Source organism: Neodiprion pinetum, chromosome 3 (genome assembly GCF_021155775.2).
Source record: "Neodiprion pinetum isolate iyNeoPine1 chromosome 3, iyNeoPine1.2, whole genome shotgun sequence".
In the NCBI taxonomy this organism is placed as follows: Eukaryota; Metazoa; Arthropoda; class Insecta; order Hymenoptera; family Diprionidae; genus Neodiprion; species Neodiprion pinetum.
The window spans coordinates 8,901,705-8,920,560 of record NC_060234.1 but is presented as its reverse complement, the minus strand read 5'-3'; the positions used below and the strand labels follow the sequence as shown (position 1 = coordinate 8,920,560).

Sequence of the window (18,856 nt, the reverse complement as noted above, 5' to 3'; positions counted from 1 at the left end):
CCTCGCTCTTTCAAGTATACAAAGAGTATATGAAGAGCACCTTTCCGAGCTCTCCAAGATTTTTGAGAAAGTTGGAAGTAGTCAGATCAAGTCCTACTTAGACGAACATAACTTGCTCGATTCGAGGCAATCTGTGTATCGTTCCAACCACAGCACTCAGTCCGCACTTCTTAGACTGGGGGACGATGTTTGACGGGCTATTGATGAGCGCATGATCACCATTCTAATATTATTTGATTTTAATAAGGCTTTTGACACTGTCAGCCACACACGTCTTCTCACAAAGCTCAAAAACTTCAGTTTTTCAGAATCCACTTTGTCGTCGTTTTTTCATTACTTGACGGGACGTACGCAGGCAGTGATTATCGATCACAACTACGCTTCGCAATAGCAACCTACAACATCCAGTGTTCCCCAAGGCTCTGTCCTCGGACCACTTTTGGTCTCTCTTTATCAAGGATACAAGTCTTTCACTCAAGCACTCGGACCACATGATATATACCGATCATACGCGAATTTATTTATCTATTTCCCCGTCGAACGTGGTGCAGGGCATGGAGCTCATCGCAGAGGATGCCACAGCAATCTCCAATCACGCAAAAACCAATGACCTTCGACTGAATTTAGCCAAGTCAAGAGTTATGATTCTCGGCAGTGAAGCATTCATCAGATCCATTGATGTGCATAGCCTAGGTTCGATTGTTGCCCATGGTATCTCGTTACCTTATGTTTCAGAAGCGAAAAATCTTGGTGCTGTCATGAGTTCGAATCTCTCCTGGAAACGATATATTGCTGCTCTTTCTCAAAAAGTTTATTACACATTACAGAAGCTTAAATATCGCAATAATTCTCTTTCGCAACAGCTTAAAATGGAATTAGTATCGACCCCGATTTTTCCCTACATCGATCATCATTCTCCGATTCATTTTGATTTTACGGTTGGACTTAATACGAAGCTTCAACGACTCATCAATTGCGCCATTAGGTTTATTATCAACTTACGTCGAGACGAAAATGTCTCACCGTATCGACATCAGCTACGATGGTTGTCGGTCCGAAACCGCAGATCATATTCCTTAGGTATCTATATGTACCGAGTCCGTTTCTTCCGTGCACCCTCATACATCACCGAATTCATTACCGCTGCAGACCCTGCATCACAATGCTCGGTACGGCACCCACTCTCCTTGTCATATTTCCACATTTCGCTTCATCGAACCTCTGCTTTGGCAAATTCCTTTCACCTCTCAGGAGCCCATCTATGGCACTCACTCCCTTCGCCTATTACCACTGCTAGCTCACTCTCTAGATTCAAACCGTAGTTATTCACGCACTTATTCACTAGCGAGTGTACGCCCTAATTCATATATTCTTCGCATTCGCTCATCTTCTCAATATCTTGCACCGTGCTTATCTTAGTTCGTCGCGCGCGCATTGTATGATGTTAAGATTTCGTCTGTAGTTTCATGTTAGTCCTAGTTTAGTAGTATCTAGGTCGCTAGCAAATAGCTTTGTAATTATTCTAATTCTATTTTCTAATGCTTATTTGATATTAGTCACACTCTTTCTGTACTTGATTCTGAAATTCCGTATGCCTCATGTTTCATTCCGCTTGTCTTCGAATTTTTAGTGAATTCTGTTGTCTTGTGCAACTTTTCCCCTCGAAGTTTAACTAGGACATAAATAAAAAAATCAATCAAGATCTCTTTCCTTCTCCCTCTCTGCCGCTCCCTCCCCCTAACTCCCTCACTCTCACACTCCCTCATACCCACATCCCAACAACCCCACAACCCGACAACCCCACAACCCCACATCCCCACATCCCGACAACCCCACATCCCCACAACCCCACAACCCCACAACCCCACAACCCCACATCCTGACACCCCAACCCCACACCAACACCCCCACAACCCGACAGCCCCACCCCACACCGCCGCCCCCCCTCCCGCCCTGCCCACCTCTCTCTATAAGTATACAAAGAGTATATAAAGAGCACCTTTCCGAGCTCTCCAAGATTTTTGAGAAAGTTGGAAGTAGTCAGATCAAGTCCTACTTAGAGGAACATAACTTGCTCGATTCGAGGAAATCTGGGTATTGTTCCAACCACATCACTCAGTCCGCACTTCTTAGAGCGGCGGACGATGTTCGATGGGGGTATTATCAGTGTATGATTACAGTTCTATTATTTGATTTTAGTACGGCTTTTGACACCATCAGTACATTACTTCTAACGAAATTGAAAGCTCTTGGTTTCTCACAGGCAACCTGCACGTAGTTTTTCTCATATCTCAATGGGAGGTCACGGGCTGTCGTTCATCAGTGTGGTCGTAGATCAGCTTGGTTAGATACATGAATGGGGGTACCACAGGGATCTGTTCTTGGTCCTTTGTTATTCTCCCTGTTCATCAATGATATCGGTAGTAACCTTGGATACTGCAAGAGAATGATCTTTGCCGATGACACACAAATATATCTTCGTTGCTCCCCCTCCGAAATCAATGACGGCTGAACTGAAATTGCAAACGATGTTATGGTTGTTTCACAGTTTGCTGCTCCTGTGACGTCCCCAGGAGAACGTCTACCACATACTCGTATATTTTTTCCACTACCATCCCTGAGACTGTTGTCCTCTCACCTCATTTATACTACTACATTATAGCATATACTCATATTGTACCTACACTCATAAGCACCTACTATAAGCAAAGGGTGAACCAATGTGGCAAACCCATCAGAAGGCACCAGGCAACAAGCCATACTCATAGTCACGCCAAGTAACGAGAGGCCGCCATCTTGTTTCGCCCTACCCATCACATATACATACTCATAATCAACATATCTAGACTGTTATATTACTTAGAACATACGAATAATAAAAAAGAATAAACTGTAATAAGTAACCATAGGGACTTACCTATGAATATAATATACTTATATACGTTCTTATACAAAGGAAGTACACGTCACCCTCGCGCAAAGGGAAACCTTATCCTTGCACTCCCAAACGCCTTCAGCGGCCTACGTGACATTCCTCACGGCCAGCGCCTGACCACGTGCACTTCCTAGAAATACTCGCTATCTTTAAATAAACAAGTTACCTTAAGCAGAGCGGCCAGCGGGGACCCAAAACACTTAAACAAAGACTCGTAGGCAAACCCGAGAGTAAACACCCGCTGAGCGTTCGTCCAAACTAAGATAAGATTTCGCGTAGTTAGGATTACGCCCCAGACTAAACATTTCCGAACTCCGCTAACATAAACAGACGGAAGTAATAAATCATTCAAGTACCAAGAAACACTTAAGAGAAAACATCGACGCGACGATCCGATACCCGAGGAAGAACTGAGGCAAACATTCCCAGCCCCGGCCTACGGACCGACGCCCGATGCAACACAAAGACCAAGGGTCGAGCGGAGAAACCTGTTCTACCCAAGAGGCTCAATCCTCGCAAACAAAAGCGAGGGTCAGGCCTGCACTCCATCAGGGATCAGCTCAACTACGCAGCAGGGTCATAAAATAAAACCCTCACAGCATGACGTCAGACCTCCCGAAACACGTGCAAGCAAGCATGCAGCGACAGGTCGGCGCCAGACCCATCGAGACCACGCCAACAAAGGCCCGCATTTCAATTCTCTGACGTCACACGGGCCTACGTGGCATCGAGCGCGCAGAAGCGGAACGACTGCGCGCGCACCACAGCGATCACGCATGCGCACCAGCACACCCAGCAGCCGAGACGGTCAACGCCGCAGACACTGGACTTCACCAGGGATGTCAGACGTACCGACTTCTTGGTAAACATACTAGTTTTTAGCGTCACGTACCATGTACGAAGACTACTCGGTCCTTGTACGCAAAAATACCAAGACTGGCCGTTAACCGACAAACACACACCGATAATTAACTAAAAATGATGTATTGTCAACTTTTCTTTCTGAACACGAAATTAAATATAATACGGACAGAAAATCGCAGTCAGCAGTTAGCTGTCAGTTTTTTGACACTGTACGGTTGGTGAAACTGCTTGGCTTGGCTATGGCTAGTCGATTACTGCGCCATCTTTGCATCGTATTTCTTGTTGACCTTTTTATACACTTCGCGACTTCGGTGTCTCGCGCTCGCCCTTGGCTTACGTACGATTTTGAACCACGAAGAAAAAGGGCGACTTAGTTTTTTCCTGAGTAAACTTCAAATGTCCGGATTCGTATTGTGTCAATTGTGTGCTTCGCTGTGCGTTTTTATTTAGAAAGAGGTGAGCATGATATTTATCGACGACGACGATCCACAGAACACAATGAAACCTGAAAATTTGCACTTTCATACTGATGAGTGGATTATCTCGTTTCTTTTTCTTTTCCATTCATTGCACGATGAAATATTTATATATTTTTACACATTTTTTTTGCATGCATTGTGACATATTTTTGCGTTTTCACGATTGCAATAACCGTGGTGATGGTGATGGTGGTGGTCAACTTAATAAATTTCGATTCAGGTAACTATGTCATCTGCCAGTGAGACCGAGAATGACGAGAATGACTCTGGATACGGGCCGCCTACGCCAAAAAAACTACGATTGGCTCGTGGAGATGCGAAGCTCAAAAAACAAGGACATCGAACTCAAAAATATCGAGTCGAATGGGAACGAGATCCGCAATGTTCGCCCTGGCTTGGGCCGGATCCAGCTTCAAAGACAAAAGCGAGGTGTAAATGGTGCAACGTTCGTCTCATCGCCGATATAAGTTTGATCAAAACCCACGGAAAAACCAAAAAACACGAAAAAAACGCGACAGCTTACGAGTGCAGCTCGTCAAAACTTTTGAGCAAATTTTTTAAACCTCAAGCTACGTTGAACACTCGGGACAGAAATATAACGAATGCGGAGATCAAGATTTGCGGTTTTTTGGCAGCTCACAACATTCCTTATGCCGTGGTCAATGATCTTATTCCATGCATGAAGTCGGCACTCCCAGACTCGAAAATTTTAGACGGAATATCCATGAAAAGGCAGAAAGCAACAAAAATCGTCACCAACGTCATCGGTGCTTCTCATAAAGAGGAAATCGCCAACCATCTACAGAAACAGAAGTTTTCTATTCTAACCGATGACTCCACGGATTGTTCCAGCGTCAAGACCGCGTGTATCGTCGTTCGGTTCTACAACGAAGACCTTGGACGAATCACCAGCGTGTTTTGGGAGTTGTCTAGTATTTTTCCTGAAGACGACGCTAGGGCAGCTCAGGAGGGAGCTAGTGGTCGACACCTGTATAATTTGATCATTAGGTCTTTTGAAGAAAAATTCATTCCCTCAACGAATGTATTGGGGTTTGGTTGTGACGGCGCAAGCGTCAACATCGGTGCGCGAAACTCGATTGCAAGTCGCCTAAAAGAATTATTCCCTGGTATAATTATCATGAGGTGTATATGCCATTCTCTTCATTTAGCAGCCAGCAAAGCATGTGAACAGAACATCCCTCGGAGCTGTGAAGACCTCGCCAGGGATGTTCACAACTACGTACAGCACAGTGCGAAGCGCATTGCGAGTCTCGCTGTATTTCAAAAATTTTTGAATGTCGCTGTCCACAAAATTCTCCATCCAGCACAAACGCGCTGGCTTTCGCTGCTCTCGGTTGTGGATCGCATGTTGGAGCAATGGGAGCCACTTCGTCTATATTTCATGGAACGACATATGGAAGAACGAACACTGGCGGCAGAATCGGTTTTCATGTGGCTGAGAGACCCGTTCGTGAAGCTCTATTATCATTTTCTCGCGTGGGTTTTACCCAAAGTTGTCACGATGAATGCCTACTTTCAATCGGAATCGGTGGTCATCACATCTCTCGCTGAGAAAATGGAATTTGCGTTTAAAGAACTTCTTACGACGTATATGGCCCAAAAGTATGTAGCAACGACACCACTCAGCAAGGTCAATACGGAGAATAAAGACGAATTCATTCCATCCTTGCTTCGACAATGCTTTTCTACCAACTTTCGTAAGCTAAATGACATAGCTGCTGAAATGTATGATGGCTACCGCAATGACGAAAAGCAGCTTGAACGAGTTGTAGTCAGAGAGGAAATAGCTTATAATGCAACAGCGCTACTACATTCAAAACTTATTCAACTCGTTCAACTCCTTCAACCTGCGTTTCTCCTCCCATTCTGTTTGCGGAGGTTTTAGGTTTTGCCGCGGAACCTGCGTTTCTCCTCCCAACGAGAACATATACCTGGGTGTGCAAGTGCTGGAAGAGTTGAAAAAACCGGAAGTATTGATAAGACCGGACTTGGTAGCAGATTTTCGGGGAAGATGTCGTAATTTTCTGATGAAACTCTGCAAGGAGATTCAAGAGCGATTCGATTTCGATGATCCTCTATTAAGAATGCTCCCTTTGCTGCATCCATCGAATGCTACGTCGAGAAATGAGCGAAACAAACGTCAGTCGCTCGTCGAGCTTTGGAGCATCGTTCCCAGAGCCAAGCCCGAGAACTTGGAAGCTCTTCAGCGCTCGGATGATGTATGGCGTCGTCTTCCGCTCGACGAAATTCTTGAAGACGTAGTCAAGGTAAAAGACCGGACATTTTTTGGCACAAAATTGCTCAACTGACCGATTCTGAGGGCTGCAAAAGATACGTAGAACTACCATCTTTCGCATTGGCAGTTCTCTGTACTCCTCACGCAAATGCTGACTGTGAAAGAGTTTTTAGCAAATACAATTTGGTGAAAACCAAAAGTAGAAACAGGCTGACGGTACAAAATATTGAAGGCGCTATGCTGGCTTCACAAGCAGTTAAAGTAAACGCCAAGTGTTGTGCCGCGTTTGAGCCGACGAAGAGCATGCATAGTCGAATGACGTCTGCAATTTTGTACGATGCTCCGAACGAATCAACGGCGGATGCAGAAGAGGATCACCGGACTATCAACGATTTGGACGTGATATTCGAAGAGATTTAAATCAGGCGACACTGCGAAGAACACAGCATCGGCAGTGAAGAGTGGAGATATATAATTGTTCGACACAAAGTCATAGATTTATTCAGTGTTTTTTCAATAATATTTCAATAGTCTGTTTCAAAATTTGATAAGAAATGAAAATAACATTGTTGAACCCTCTTTTCCGATAAAAAATCATAGTTATGAATTATTTCTCCATTTTTCTTAATATATTTTACACCATATGTCTGGAATGCAAAAAAAAGGTTTAAAGTGGTATTTTTTCAATGCATTCAATAATTACTGCCCTCTATTAACGGTACATGAAATTGAAATACAAAATTTCTTCACTAGGATGCGATTTCCGACATAGTTTATATACCAGTGTTGGCAGCGCCGCAGCGGAGCACGGGCGTACTAGTTTTTCGTTTTCAATACCAGCTTTCAGACAGCTCGGCACAAGGATTTCTGAGTGGCCGTCTAACATCCCTGGACTTCACTTCCTATCCGCGCTCTGAGCTGAACAGCCAACTTCTAGTAACGCTCCTTAAGCTCAACAGTTGACTTGTATTTCAGAACTTGTAAAAATACGCTAGTAGCTTAGCGCTCTGCCTTGTATTGAAATATTAACCATACACGTTTAGCGTATTTTATACATTAATCGTTGTACTGCTTTTCAACTTTATTTGTAACAATATATTCCAACACAAAGTTCAACTCATCGTGTATTTACTTTATTCACCTTTTTAAACTAGAGTCAGTGAATCCTTAAGGTAATTCCCAGTTACCTCATTTTACATTGGTTGTCAGCGGAGACGCTGACATAATAAAGCTTGAAAAACTAGCTTTTCCAACGTTAACTAATCCTTACCCCTTTTCTTCCATCGGTAGATGTCAAAAACCGGTAAGCGCCAAAATCGTAAGACTCGACACCGTGCAGGCAGACGATTGCGTGCTCGAAAGCAAGCAGCACTTCAAGCCAGGGCCAGACGCATTCAAGGTCGTTTAGAGATCCTTCCGATCTACTCCCGTAGTAGCTTCAACTCAGAGTCAGGCACTTCTTCGTCGAATACGTTCAGCTACCCCAAAACTGAGCAACCGTTCTCTACGTTCGGGGTTAAACGAGAGGTGATACAGACGATCACACGGGTCAACGAGGGGCTGCTGTACGAGCAGGTCGACATCAGTCGGAAGCTATTCCCGGTGCCGCACGTATACGACTGGGTAGAAGAACCTGAAATCATCGACTTGGACTCAGAACCAGAGATCATCTTCCTCGATTAAAGGTAGGACGCTCTTTACGTTACCCCATATCTCCCTACACGTCGAATATAATCCATAGCGGGGGCCCGGGTCCCTCAAATAAAACAGGGCTCCGTTATTTCAGTGTCGCGCCGCGTACGTCAACGATAAGAATTGTTTTTTTTTGTTGATTAGTGCGTCTGGGACGTCACAGGAATAAAATTTATGGTGGCAGCGGTGGGATTCGTTAAAAATTGATTTTGTAAAGCCAAATTCAACTAAGATTAATCGGTAGAGTTATTAAAGACGAGACCCGCAAAAGTAGGAAAAACAGTGAACCGAATTTCGCATTACACACGTAACGGGAGTAGCAAATAAACTCACCTAAGCCGTAAAGAACGCGATCGGGACGAACGAATAACTACAGACGGGATCGTGAAATAACGCTCGACATTAGCAATAAAAAAAGCGAATACCACGGGGACTCCACACGCTTGCGATTATTTTCATAAATAGGGAAAAGATTCATACGCGAAATTAACATGCCGATCGAAACCAGAACTGGTAGTAAGAAGGCAAGCGGTGCGTCAGCAGATGACAGCCTACAGCTTAAGTACACAGAAACCGATGTAGAATTTATAAAGCAGGAGGTATCTAACAAAGAAACGAGGCTCCAAAAGGAAAAGGAAGCGTTAGATGAACGACAGGCAGAAATGGATAGGAAGTCGAGACATCTTAGCGAACAGTTTAAACAGCAAGAAGCTGAATTAGAAAAGAAACAACGCGCCATAGAATCGAGTAAAGACTCGAGTTTAAGCGACGACGTTCAAAAGAAACTAGCTAGGCTTGCCGAACTCGAGGCAAAAGAAATCGCGAACGCGAAAGCAAAAACGCAGCGGAACAACCCACACGAGGATTCCGCGCAAGACGTAAAATACCCTACACAGCCAACGAAAGGCACAGTAGACGACTTAAAATATCCTACGCAGTCCAAACTGGGCAAGGTAGACGACTTCAAATATCCTGCGCAGCTCTCCGCGAGCATGGCAGATGACAAAATTAGGGACACTAACGAAGCGCCGGGCCGTTCAAAACTGGATGAACCGCGGTTAGGTCCTACGGAGGACACAAAGCTGTCCGAACTTCTCCGGAAAAAGGCGGAAATTGATCGAGAAGTACAACTCCTCGTAGCTCAAAATTCACGCGGCACGGATAAGGCGGTAACCGAAAACGCAGAAATAGCCACAGACACTACATTTAGGGAACCCGGTCCAGCGTGCACGCGAAGAAAAGACGAGTTAAGGCTTGAAGCAGAAATCCTGCACTTTAAGAAGAAAGCAGAAAGGAAAAAGGGCGACTTAAGAAAATCATTGGCGACCCATAAACCTAATCTCGTGGACAGTCAGCGCACTGATCCACTCAACAAAGGAGCAATCAGTAGAAACGCTCTAAATCAGAATTTAGAAAGCGATCATGTTTCGATAAAATCAGTAGTATCCGTCCCCACCGACGACGAAGAGCTGAATCTAGAAGCAGAAGCTTTAACTAGGGAGGCGTTAATTAGACGTATCCAGAGAGAAAATCGCGAGAAACTTAAAATTTTACGCGGAGGAATCACAGGACCGAACCTGGGACCTCAGGAATTAGGAGAGCCAGGCGCACCGGAAGAACTAGTTCTTGACAAAGATCTAGAAATACAATTACGCGAGCAGGAAATCTGGGAGCGCGAGTTAGATTTACAGGAACAGGAGCTCGCGTACCAAGCCGCGCAAGCTGATCCGTTCCGGGAGAGGAGGAGGAAACTGGCCGAACGCGAAGAGCAATTAAAAAAAAGGGAGCAGGCCCTGAAAGACAAAATCTCAGGAACCACCCGCCCCCAAATCATTAATACCGTACAACCAGCCATTTCTCCTACTCTGCCGTTGGCGGAGCAGTCTATATCAGTTGAAGACGCTCTTGCGGTAGTTCCAAAATTCGATGGAAAGAATATCACTGTGATGCAATTCAATCGGGCGTGTAAAAGAGCACTCGAGATGGTAGCACCCAGCCTAGAGGGATACCTTACGCGTCTTATCAGGAGCAAGCTCGCCGACCGAGCGTACGCCGTGATAGAAGACGAGAATTTTGCAACTCTGCAGGGACTTCTAGATAAACTCACGGAAGTTTTCGCGCCTATCAGATCCGCGAATCACTACCGTGGTGAACTTGGTCAGTTATACAAACACAGTGACGAACATGTATTAGATTATATAGGGAGAACCCGCGATATAAAAACAGGGTTGATAGAGGCGGAAAGGAGAAAGAACCGCGAATTAACTAAATCCGAAATAATCAGGCTAGACGAGGAAGTTTTAGAGGCATTCATCGGCGGATTGCCGAGCGACTGCCGGAACGCGGTACTAATCAAGGGATATTCCAACTTGAAAACAGCTTACGAAAGAGCCATAGATGCCAGTAAGGCGTTGGAATTAGATAAAGATCGGGCCAGGAACCGTGGCGTAAGCAGGGCCGAGGGAAACAGCGCGGAGCCGTGCAAACACTGCGGGCGTAACAATCACGCGACCGACCAATGTAGAGCAATTAGGAGACCCGCGGCAAACAGGTCCGTGGAGAGCAAGGAATCATGCACGCTGTGCGGGCGATCAACCCACAGCACAGCCAACTGCTATAAAAATAAACCACCGTCAAACCAACAATCAAATGCGCGAAACACAAACGTGATTGAGTGCAGCTATTGTAAAAATATAGGACATTCTTATAGCGAATGCCGTAAACGCAAGTACAACGAGGCAGTTAATAGGAACAACTCGGGAAACGGAGCAGGGCCCTCGCGAGTACAAGCAACCCCCGAGTAACAAGGGCCAATGCTTTAAAGACCGAAGAGGCGGAAGCAGGTCCGTCTGTCTCTATTTAAAAGGGAGAATTCCCACAGTAAACTTAAACTCAAAAGACATAAAAACAGCAGTAAATTTTATGATAGACACAGGAGCAGAGGCTAACATTGTTAAGGCCTCCAATATAAAAGACTTTCGCAGGGTAAATCCCAAAAGGCGTATCACAATAATAGGTATAGGAGACGTCCCGCACTATAGCTCAGGAGCCACAGAATTAGAAATGTTCGGCTTTAAAACAGACTTTCATGTAGTCGAGAACACTTTCCCTATAAAAAGCGACGGTATCCTAGGGTCAGCCTTCCTTACACAGTTCGAAGCAAAAGTTAATTACGCGGATCAGTGCCTTGAGGTGTTGAACGAATCGGTTTATTTCAACGACCGAGAAACCGTCCTCGTGCCGAAGCGCACAAACGTAGCCTTTCCAATCAAAATTAGTGAGAACAGCATCAAGGAGGGATACGTTCCCCTTTTGGATAGCTGCGAAGGAGTCTACATAGGGAATGCTACTGTTAAAGACAACGGGGGCAGGGCAACTATTCGCGCGGTAAATACCACAGAGGACAAGCTCATAATAGTCCCTACTGTGGAATTGCTGGACACAAGCGAGGCGATACCGTTAGACAAGACCGAACACGTTAGTATAAACAAATGCTCAATAACCGACGTTACCGACTCCGACGAAAAATTCTCCAGACGCTCCGAAATCATTACAAATTTGCTGAGACTAGATCACCTTAACGACGAGGAGAAAGACAGCGTCGCTAGACTAGTCCGAGAAAACGCGGATGTCTTCCATTTACCAGATGACAAGCTTAGATACACTAGCGTCATGAAACACAAAATAGCCACGACTGACGACTTACCTGTGCACACGAAACAGTACAGATTCCCACCCGTCCACAAGGACGAGATAGCCAGGCAGGTTAGTGAAATGGAGCAAAATGGAGTGATCAAACCATCAGTATCACCCTATAGCTCTCCTTTGTGGATCGTACCGAAAAAGGCCGATTCAAAAGGGAATAAGAGATGGCGAATCGTTATAGATTATCGAAAGTTAAACGAGAAGACAATAGGCGACGCTTACCCGTTGCCTAACATAACCGAGATCCTCGATCAACTAGGGAACGCTCGCTACTTCTCGGTGTTTGATTTAGCATCAGGTTTTCACCAGATACAGATGGACGAGAAGGACGCTTGTAAAACCGCCTTCTCGACGCCACATGGGCACTACGAGTTTACTCGTATGCCATTCGGATTAAAAAATGCGCCAGCCACATTCCAGAGGCTAATGGACCAGGTGCTGCTAGGATCGCAGGGGATAGAGTTGTTCGTGTATTTAGACGACATCGTAATCTATGCTTCTACCTTAGAAGAGCACGAACGCAAAGTCACGCGACTGATGAGTAAGCTACGAAAAGCAAACCTGGCCCTTCAGCCGGATAAATGTGAATTTCTTAGGCTTGAAGTTACCTACCTAGGACACGTGATTAGTGATGTAGGGGTAGAACCGGATCCGAAAAAAATCGAATCTGTAAAAAGGTTGCCGGCACCCAAAAACCCAAAAAACGTCAAACAGTTCCTAGGTTTAGCAGGGTATTATAGACGGTTTATACCAGGGTTTTCGAAGATCGCGAAACCACTCACTAACTTACTCAAAAAGGGGGAAAGTTTTGTATGGGAGGAACAGCATCAATCAGCCTTTGAATTCTTGCGTGATAAGTTATGCGAAAAATCAATCTTGCAATACCCTGACTTCGAGCGACCTTTTCTAGTCACGACGGACGCGTCCGGTTATGCGATCGGGGGTGTCCTGAGTCAAGGAGAAGTAGGGAAAGACCTACCAATATCATATGTGTCTCGAGTATTAACGTCAGCGGAAAGGAATTATTCCACCTTTGAAAAGGAATTGCTAGCAGTGGTTTGGTGCGTAAACTATTTTAGGCCATACCTCTACGGTAGGGAATTCACTGTGATATCAGATCAAAAAGCTTTGTCCTGGTTTCACAAGAACAAAAATCCGTGCGCGCGGCTCGTTAGGTGGAAAACCCTCCTTGCCGAATTCCAGTGCACAATAAAATACAAAGAAGGGCGTGCCAACACGAATGCCGACGCCCTTTCCAGAAACCCAGTCGACAATACAGATCCAGCCCCGTTGGATCCTGAACTCGCGACAATACAAACGTTAGAACTAGACACGACGGACGAAATCGACACCACGAATGAAGATATTTTTGAGCTACCTCCGGTCACGACAGAAGTGACAGGAAACCTATTTACCGCAGACGAAAATTTCTCACTGGTGCATTGCGTGGCCGAGGACCTGCATATGGGAGCCGGCATCGCAGTGCAATTCCGGGAGAAATTCGGGAGACTTGACGAACTGAAGGAACAGAACGCCAAGGTAGGTGAAGTGGCTCAACTTCAGGTGAGCAGGCGTTTTGTCTACTATCTAATAACCAAAAAACGTAGCAACGACAAGCCTACGCTTAAAAATCTAGAAAAGGCTCTGATCCAACTCAGGCGTACTTGTAAAAGAAACGCAGATTACCGCCTCGCGATGCCCAGGATAGGTTGTGGTCTTGACAAACTATCCTGGAAGACCGTAATAAAATTAATCAATAAAGTTTTCAAGCAACCGTTCAAAATACTTATATACGCGTTGCCTCCACCCAATGTTGAGACCACTGAGCCTGCCCCGACGGACAATCGGGAGAGCTCGCCTTTAGGGCAGTTCGGAAACGATCCGCCCCAATACCAGAGTACGGGTTTAGACCCCATAGTCGAGACAATGGAGCAAGAGAATGCGGGGCACACTAGTAGAACTACCCTTCGGGAAACATCTATAGGTTTAGAAGACAGGGACAAGGCCCTCGACATAACAAGCCAGGACACCCCTGTAAAATATCAGGCAAGCGACGCCGACGAAGATTCAGACTCGGGCTCTGAACACGGCGACGAGCGCCAGCACATCGACAGTGACATTAGCGATTCCGACGAGATTATAGAACATGGTTCGCAGCCTTATGAGCTCGCCACAGATCCCGAACTAAGAATTACTAGGAGCAAAGAAAGTTTGTCGACTCACAAGGGAAATGTGGTCTGCTTCGTGTCGCAGCAGGGTGAGCCAGTAGACCGCGGAGCGCAGGACCTGTTCAATAAACTCAAGATGCCCAAATTAGAAGACTTAGCGCTAGGTAGGGCTAGGTTAGTACAAAGAGATAACAGAAATATTATCTTTCTACCAATCAAAGAATCAGTCAAAAGAAGCCTCGATAGAGAAATACTCAAAGAAGCTCTGGCATCCCTGTTAGATGTCGTTTTGGAAATAGAATTAGCAGAGATTGCGTTAGCCAGAACAGCCTTTATAGATAACGTTACGTGGAAGGAAATCTTAAACAGAGTCAAAGTCATACTTAGCGATTGCCCTTGCACATTAACTATCTATGAGGATCTAATTCAAACACCGGCGGAGGAACTTAGGGCCGGAATTATCCAGGAGAACCACGAATCTGCGTTAGGGGGACACAAAGGTGTAACCAAAACCTACCGTAGGATTAGGCAGAAATATGCTTGGCCGAACATGAAGCGCCAAGTACAGGACTACGTAGGCAAGTGTTGGCAGTGTGCCGCCAGGAAGCTCACGCGCGTGAAGCACAAACAACCCATGGTGATAACCGACACTCCCGACGCCGCCTTCGAAAAGATTTCAATGGACGTCGTGGGCCCTCTGCCCATTACGAAACGAGGAAATGGTCACATCCTAACAATTCAGGACCTCCTCACAAAATACTCTTTAGCAATTCCTTTAAAAGAAACCGACTCGGTTGCGATAGCCGACGGTTTAGTAAAAAACTTCATATGCATCTACGGCGCACCCCGGCACATCCTTACAGATCAGAGCGCCAACTTGACCAGCTCGCTGATAAAAGCAATTGCAAAACGATTTAGAATAGCACAGAATAGGACCACAGCTTTCCACCCGCAGTCGAACGGATCGATAGAAAGGTCACATCATGTTCTCATCGAGTATTTGAAACAATTCGTCACAGACAAAAATGATTGGGACGAGTGGTTAGAGCTGGCCATGTTTTCCTATAACACCAGCATACATGAAAGCACTAGGTTCTCACCATACGAGCTAGTATTCGGCCGAGAGGCAAGAGTGCCCTCGAATTACGCAGCTATAGAGGCTGTATCAGATAGAACATACGAAAGCTATCTGCTGGACCTATGTAAGAACCTTCATGAGATACAGACTCTAGCAGCCGAAAACTTAGTTCAAGCGAAACACAAATACAAACATTATTATGACAACAAGATTAAGTTGCTACAATTAAAGACAGGAGATCTAGTGTTCCTCTTAAAGGAACCTAGAAAAAATAAATTCGCTGACCATTACACAGGTCCACATGAGGTAATAGAAGTCCTTCCAAATAATAATGTCAAAATCCTTGTCGACGGTAGAGCTAGGGTGGTCCACCTGGACAAACTTAAAAAGGCAAAGGCTTAACCGCACCTACCCTTATTATTCTGTCCACAGGAACCACTAGTAACTAAGAACAGAATAGTATAATGAAGCTCCCAGCTAACGAGGAGGACGACAACCTTGAGGTAGTTTTCGTAGAGAAACCACAGACACAACCCTACCTAATCACAAATATCAAGATTATAATGTACAAAGTCACAATTACACTGTATTTTAAGCCAACGATGCCTTCAAGTCATTGCTCAGAGAAATGGCAAAGATAACAGATATAGGCGAAGGCGACTACAAAACATACTATAGGAGAATACGAAGCCAACAGGGCATAGTAGACCTTGTGTTAGATGTGTTTTTCGCCCGCCCGGACGAACAACACATATCGGTACTCTTTCACCCAGACAAGGGCGAAGCGTATACGTATTTTGGTAAAGGCATGGACGGCGAAGTGTCAAAATACATCGCCTCCGACTCAAACGCTATTTATGTAGGCAGTCAAATGTTCAAAGACGCCGTATAATTGTACACGCCAGTAGACTAAGATTAGATGTCAGAATTTATAGGTGTCGTGACATACATTACAGGAACTATGCGAACCCCAGCCATGAGGTCTGTCCTCATACTCCTCTCTGTCATTTGTTGGTTGGAGGAAACCCATGCTCTAATCGGGTACGACTGTGGCGGAGCAGCCCTAAATGTAACGACGATAAATCTACTCGACATCGATCAATGTGACCTGGAACACGACAAGACGCAAAACGAACGCACCTTTATACAGTTACTCCAACTCACAGAGTACAAGCAGGCGCAAGTTCTGCAGTGTAAGGTGGAGATTGACAGGACAGTATACCGTTGCGGCCAATTCTCGCACAACTCAGTAACCAACGGAGGGAGGAAGGCCTACCTTCCCAGAATTTCAAGGGAAGCATGCGAAACATTACATCGCACAGGCACGCTAACCCTCGGAACGCAGACGCACCTGGTAGAAATCCCGACTAATGTTACGACACTACGCGACGCCACCTTGGCCGGTAGCCTAACATCAGATGGAACCTGCCAGGGCCAATACTATAATGACGGATACGGACAGTGGGAAAGCGCTGTCGTTCAAGCAGTGATTAAGATCTCAGTCTACTCATACACAGCAAACGTAAAAATCTCCAATAATCAAATTCTGCTAAAAAGTGGAACGACGTGCCCCTTCGGGGATGGACAATGCATCGACGATGAGGGTGGCCACACGTATTGGACAACGGCCCCCCTTGACGAATGCAAATTCGATAAATATGACGTACTGTATACGGGGTACGCTGACCGAACAAACGCAACAGACTCACCAACCGTATATTCCCTACAAACAGGCGACACGACATTCGCGCATATGGAAAGGTCCCGAGCCACCATTTGTGGATACAAAATTATAAACACAGAACATCCCCGTCTCTTCATCTTCGAGACTAACCCCACACAGGTCTTCAAGCAGCGATCGAAACTAGCAGTATCGAACATAGATATCTTCTCATACATAAACTCGAAGTTTATCTACGTCGAGAAACACATCAGGACTCAAACCACCAGCTTGTACAGAGATGTAATCGAGCAAAAGTGTAAACTGGAGCAACAAGTGTTAAAAAACGCATTAAATCTCGCAGAGCTATCACCCGACAGTTTCGCTTTCAATCTTATGAAAGGCCCCGGTTATTTTGCAACCATAGCCGGCGAAGTAATTTACATAATGAAATGTATCCCGGTAGAGGTAGAGTTTCGCAAGACGGCGGAGTGCTACAACGACCTTCCGGTAAACCACCAGAATGAGAGTATGTTCCTGCGACCAAAGTCAAGGATCCTCGTGAAAACTGGAACAAGAAGGAGCTGTAACGAAGTCGTACCACCGATGTTCAAAGTGGAGGAAACATGGTACAAATTTACACCTAGAGCCTCCGAAGCCAAAGTACCTCAGAAACTCAAGCCTCTGACCAACATGAACTGGAAGTATAGCAACCCTGGACCTCTCGGATCGAGCGGAATATACACAGAAGAAGAACTACAAGAGCTACGCGAGCATATCATGTTCCCAGCTGAGAAGCCTGCGTTACTCGATACCATCTCCAGAGGAGCCCGAGGTGAAACCATCGGGACCGGGACAATCAACATGTACAATCTGCTAGACGAAAAGACGCTGACGCGAATAGCGAAATCAACCGCGAAAAAGTTATTCTCCGGATTCACCACCTTCGGAAGTATCGTAGGAGGAATATGGGGAATTTGGGCCGTATGGGCATTAATAAAGTTCCTGATCGATACCTGCATACACGGATACACTCTACACACCGCATACGGATGCAGTTACCACCTGATAGCTTCACTGTGGGACTCGGTGACGCATCTACTAATGCACTTGAGGGGACAAAAGAGTCATCAACCGACGACGACTGACGCCCAGGAGCAGACGGAACTGACAAATAAAATAATTGACCATGTCCCGTCACAGTCGATACACTTCCCAGAGAACCTAGATACGAATTCTGACATAGAATTAAGAAAACTCGAGGAAAGAGCGCAACAGCGAGCGAAAGATCTTAACCTGGTTTAGCAACGCCATTAAGATCTTTCTGGAAATAAACATATTTCCTTCGAATAAGGAGGGGGGTGTGACGTCCCCAGGAGAACGTCTACCATACATATATTTTTTCCTACTATTATTCCAGGACTGTTGTTCTCTCACCTCGATCATACCATCATATTATAACATACACCTACATTACACCTAAGTTATAAGCATGTATCATAAGCAAAGGGCAAAGCAACATGGCGAACCCGTCAGAAAGCACCAGGCAACAAGCCGTATCCACAGTCATGCCAAGTAGTAAAAGGCCGCCATCTTGGCTTGCTCTACTCATCGTATACATATATACTTGCCTTATTACACTATTAGAAATACATATATACTTACATCGTATACAACATACTTGCCTTACTACACTATTAGAAATATACGAATAATAAAATGAATAAGATACAATAAATAATCATAGGGACTTACCCACAAATGTAATATAACCATATACATGTTATACAAAGGAGTACACGTCATCGTCGCGCAAAGGGAAACCTTATCCCTGCACTTACAATACGCCTTCAGCAGGCCTACGTGACATTCTGCACGTTCAGCGCCCGACCACGTGCACTTCTTAGAAATATCCACTATCTCTAGAATAAATAAATAACTATAAGCAGAGCGGCCAGCGGGACCCGAAACACTTAAACAAAGGTTCATAGGCGAACCCGAACATAAACACCCGCTGA

At 45.3% G+C, this 18,856-nt stretch overlaps 2 protein-coding genes across 2 annotated transcripts; both read left to right on the top strand.

The window, feature by feature from the left end:
- The first annotated feature begins 4,504 nt into the window (after nucleotides 1-4,504).
- LOC138190526 (zinc finger protein 862-like) lies at nucleotides 4,505-6,184 on the top strand. Its single transcript, XM_069134036.1, has one exon. It carries the CDS (start codon nucleotides 4,505-4,507, stop codon nucleotides 6,182-6,184), a length of 1,680 nt encoding a protein of 559 aa, XP_068990137.1.
- A 2,534-nt stretch (nucleotides 6,185-8,718) lies between these two features.
- LOC138190525 (uncharacterized) lies at nucleotides 8,719-11,031 on the top strand. The gene has a single exon (XM_069134035.1). It carries the CDS (start codon nucleotides 8,719-8,721, stop codon nucleotides 11,029-11,031), a length of 2,313 nt encoding a protein of 770 aa, XP_068990136.1.
- The last annotated feature ends 7,825 nt before the right edge of the window (nucleotides 11,032-18,856 follow it).

Excerpts from the sequence above, each read along its gene's own strand:
- LOC138190525 (XM_069134035.1), top strand. The coding sequence starts at position 8,719 with ATGCCGATCGAAACCAGAACTGGTAGTAAGAAGGCAAGCGGTGCGTCA.
- LOC138190526 (XM_069134036.1), top strand. The coding sequence starts at position 4,505 with ATGTCATCTGCCAGTGAGACCGAGAATGACGAGAATGACTCTGGATAC.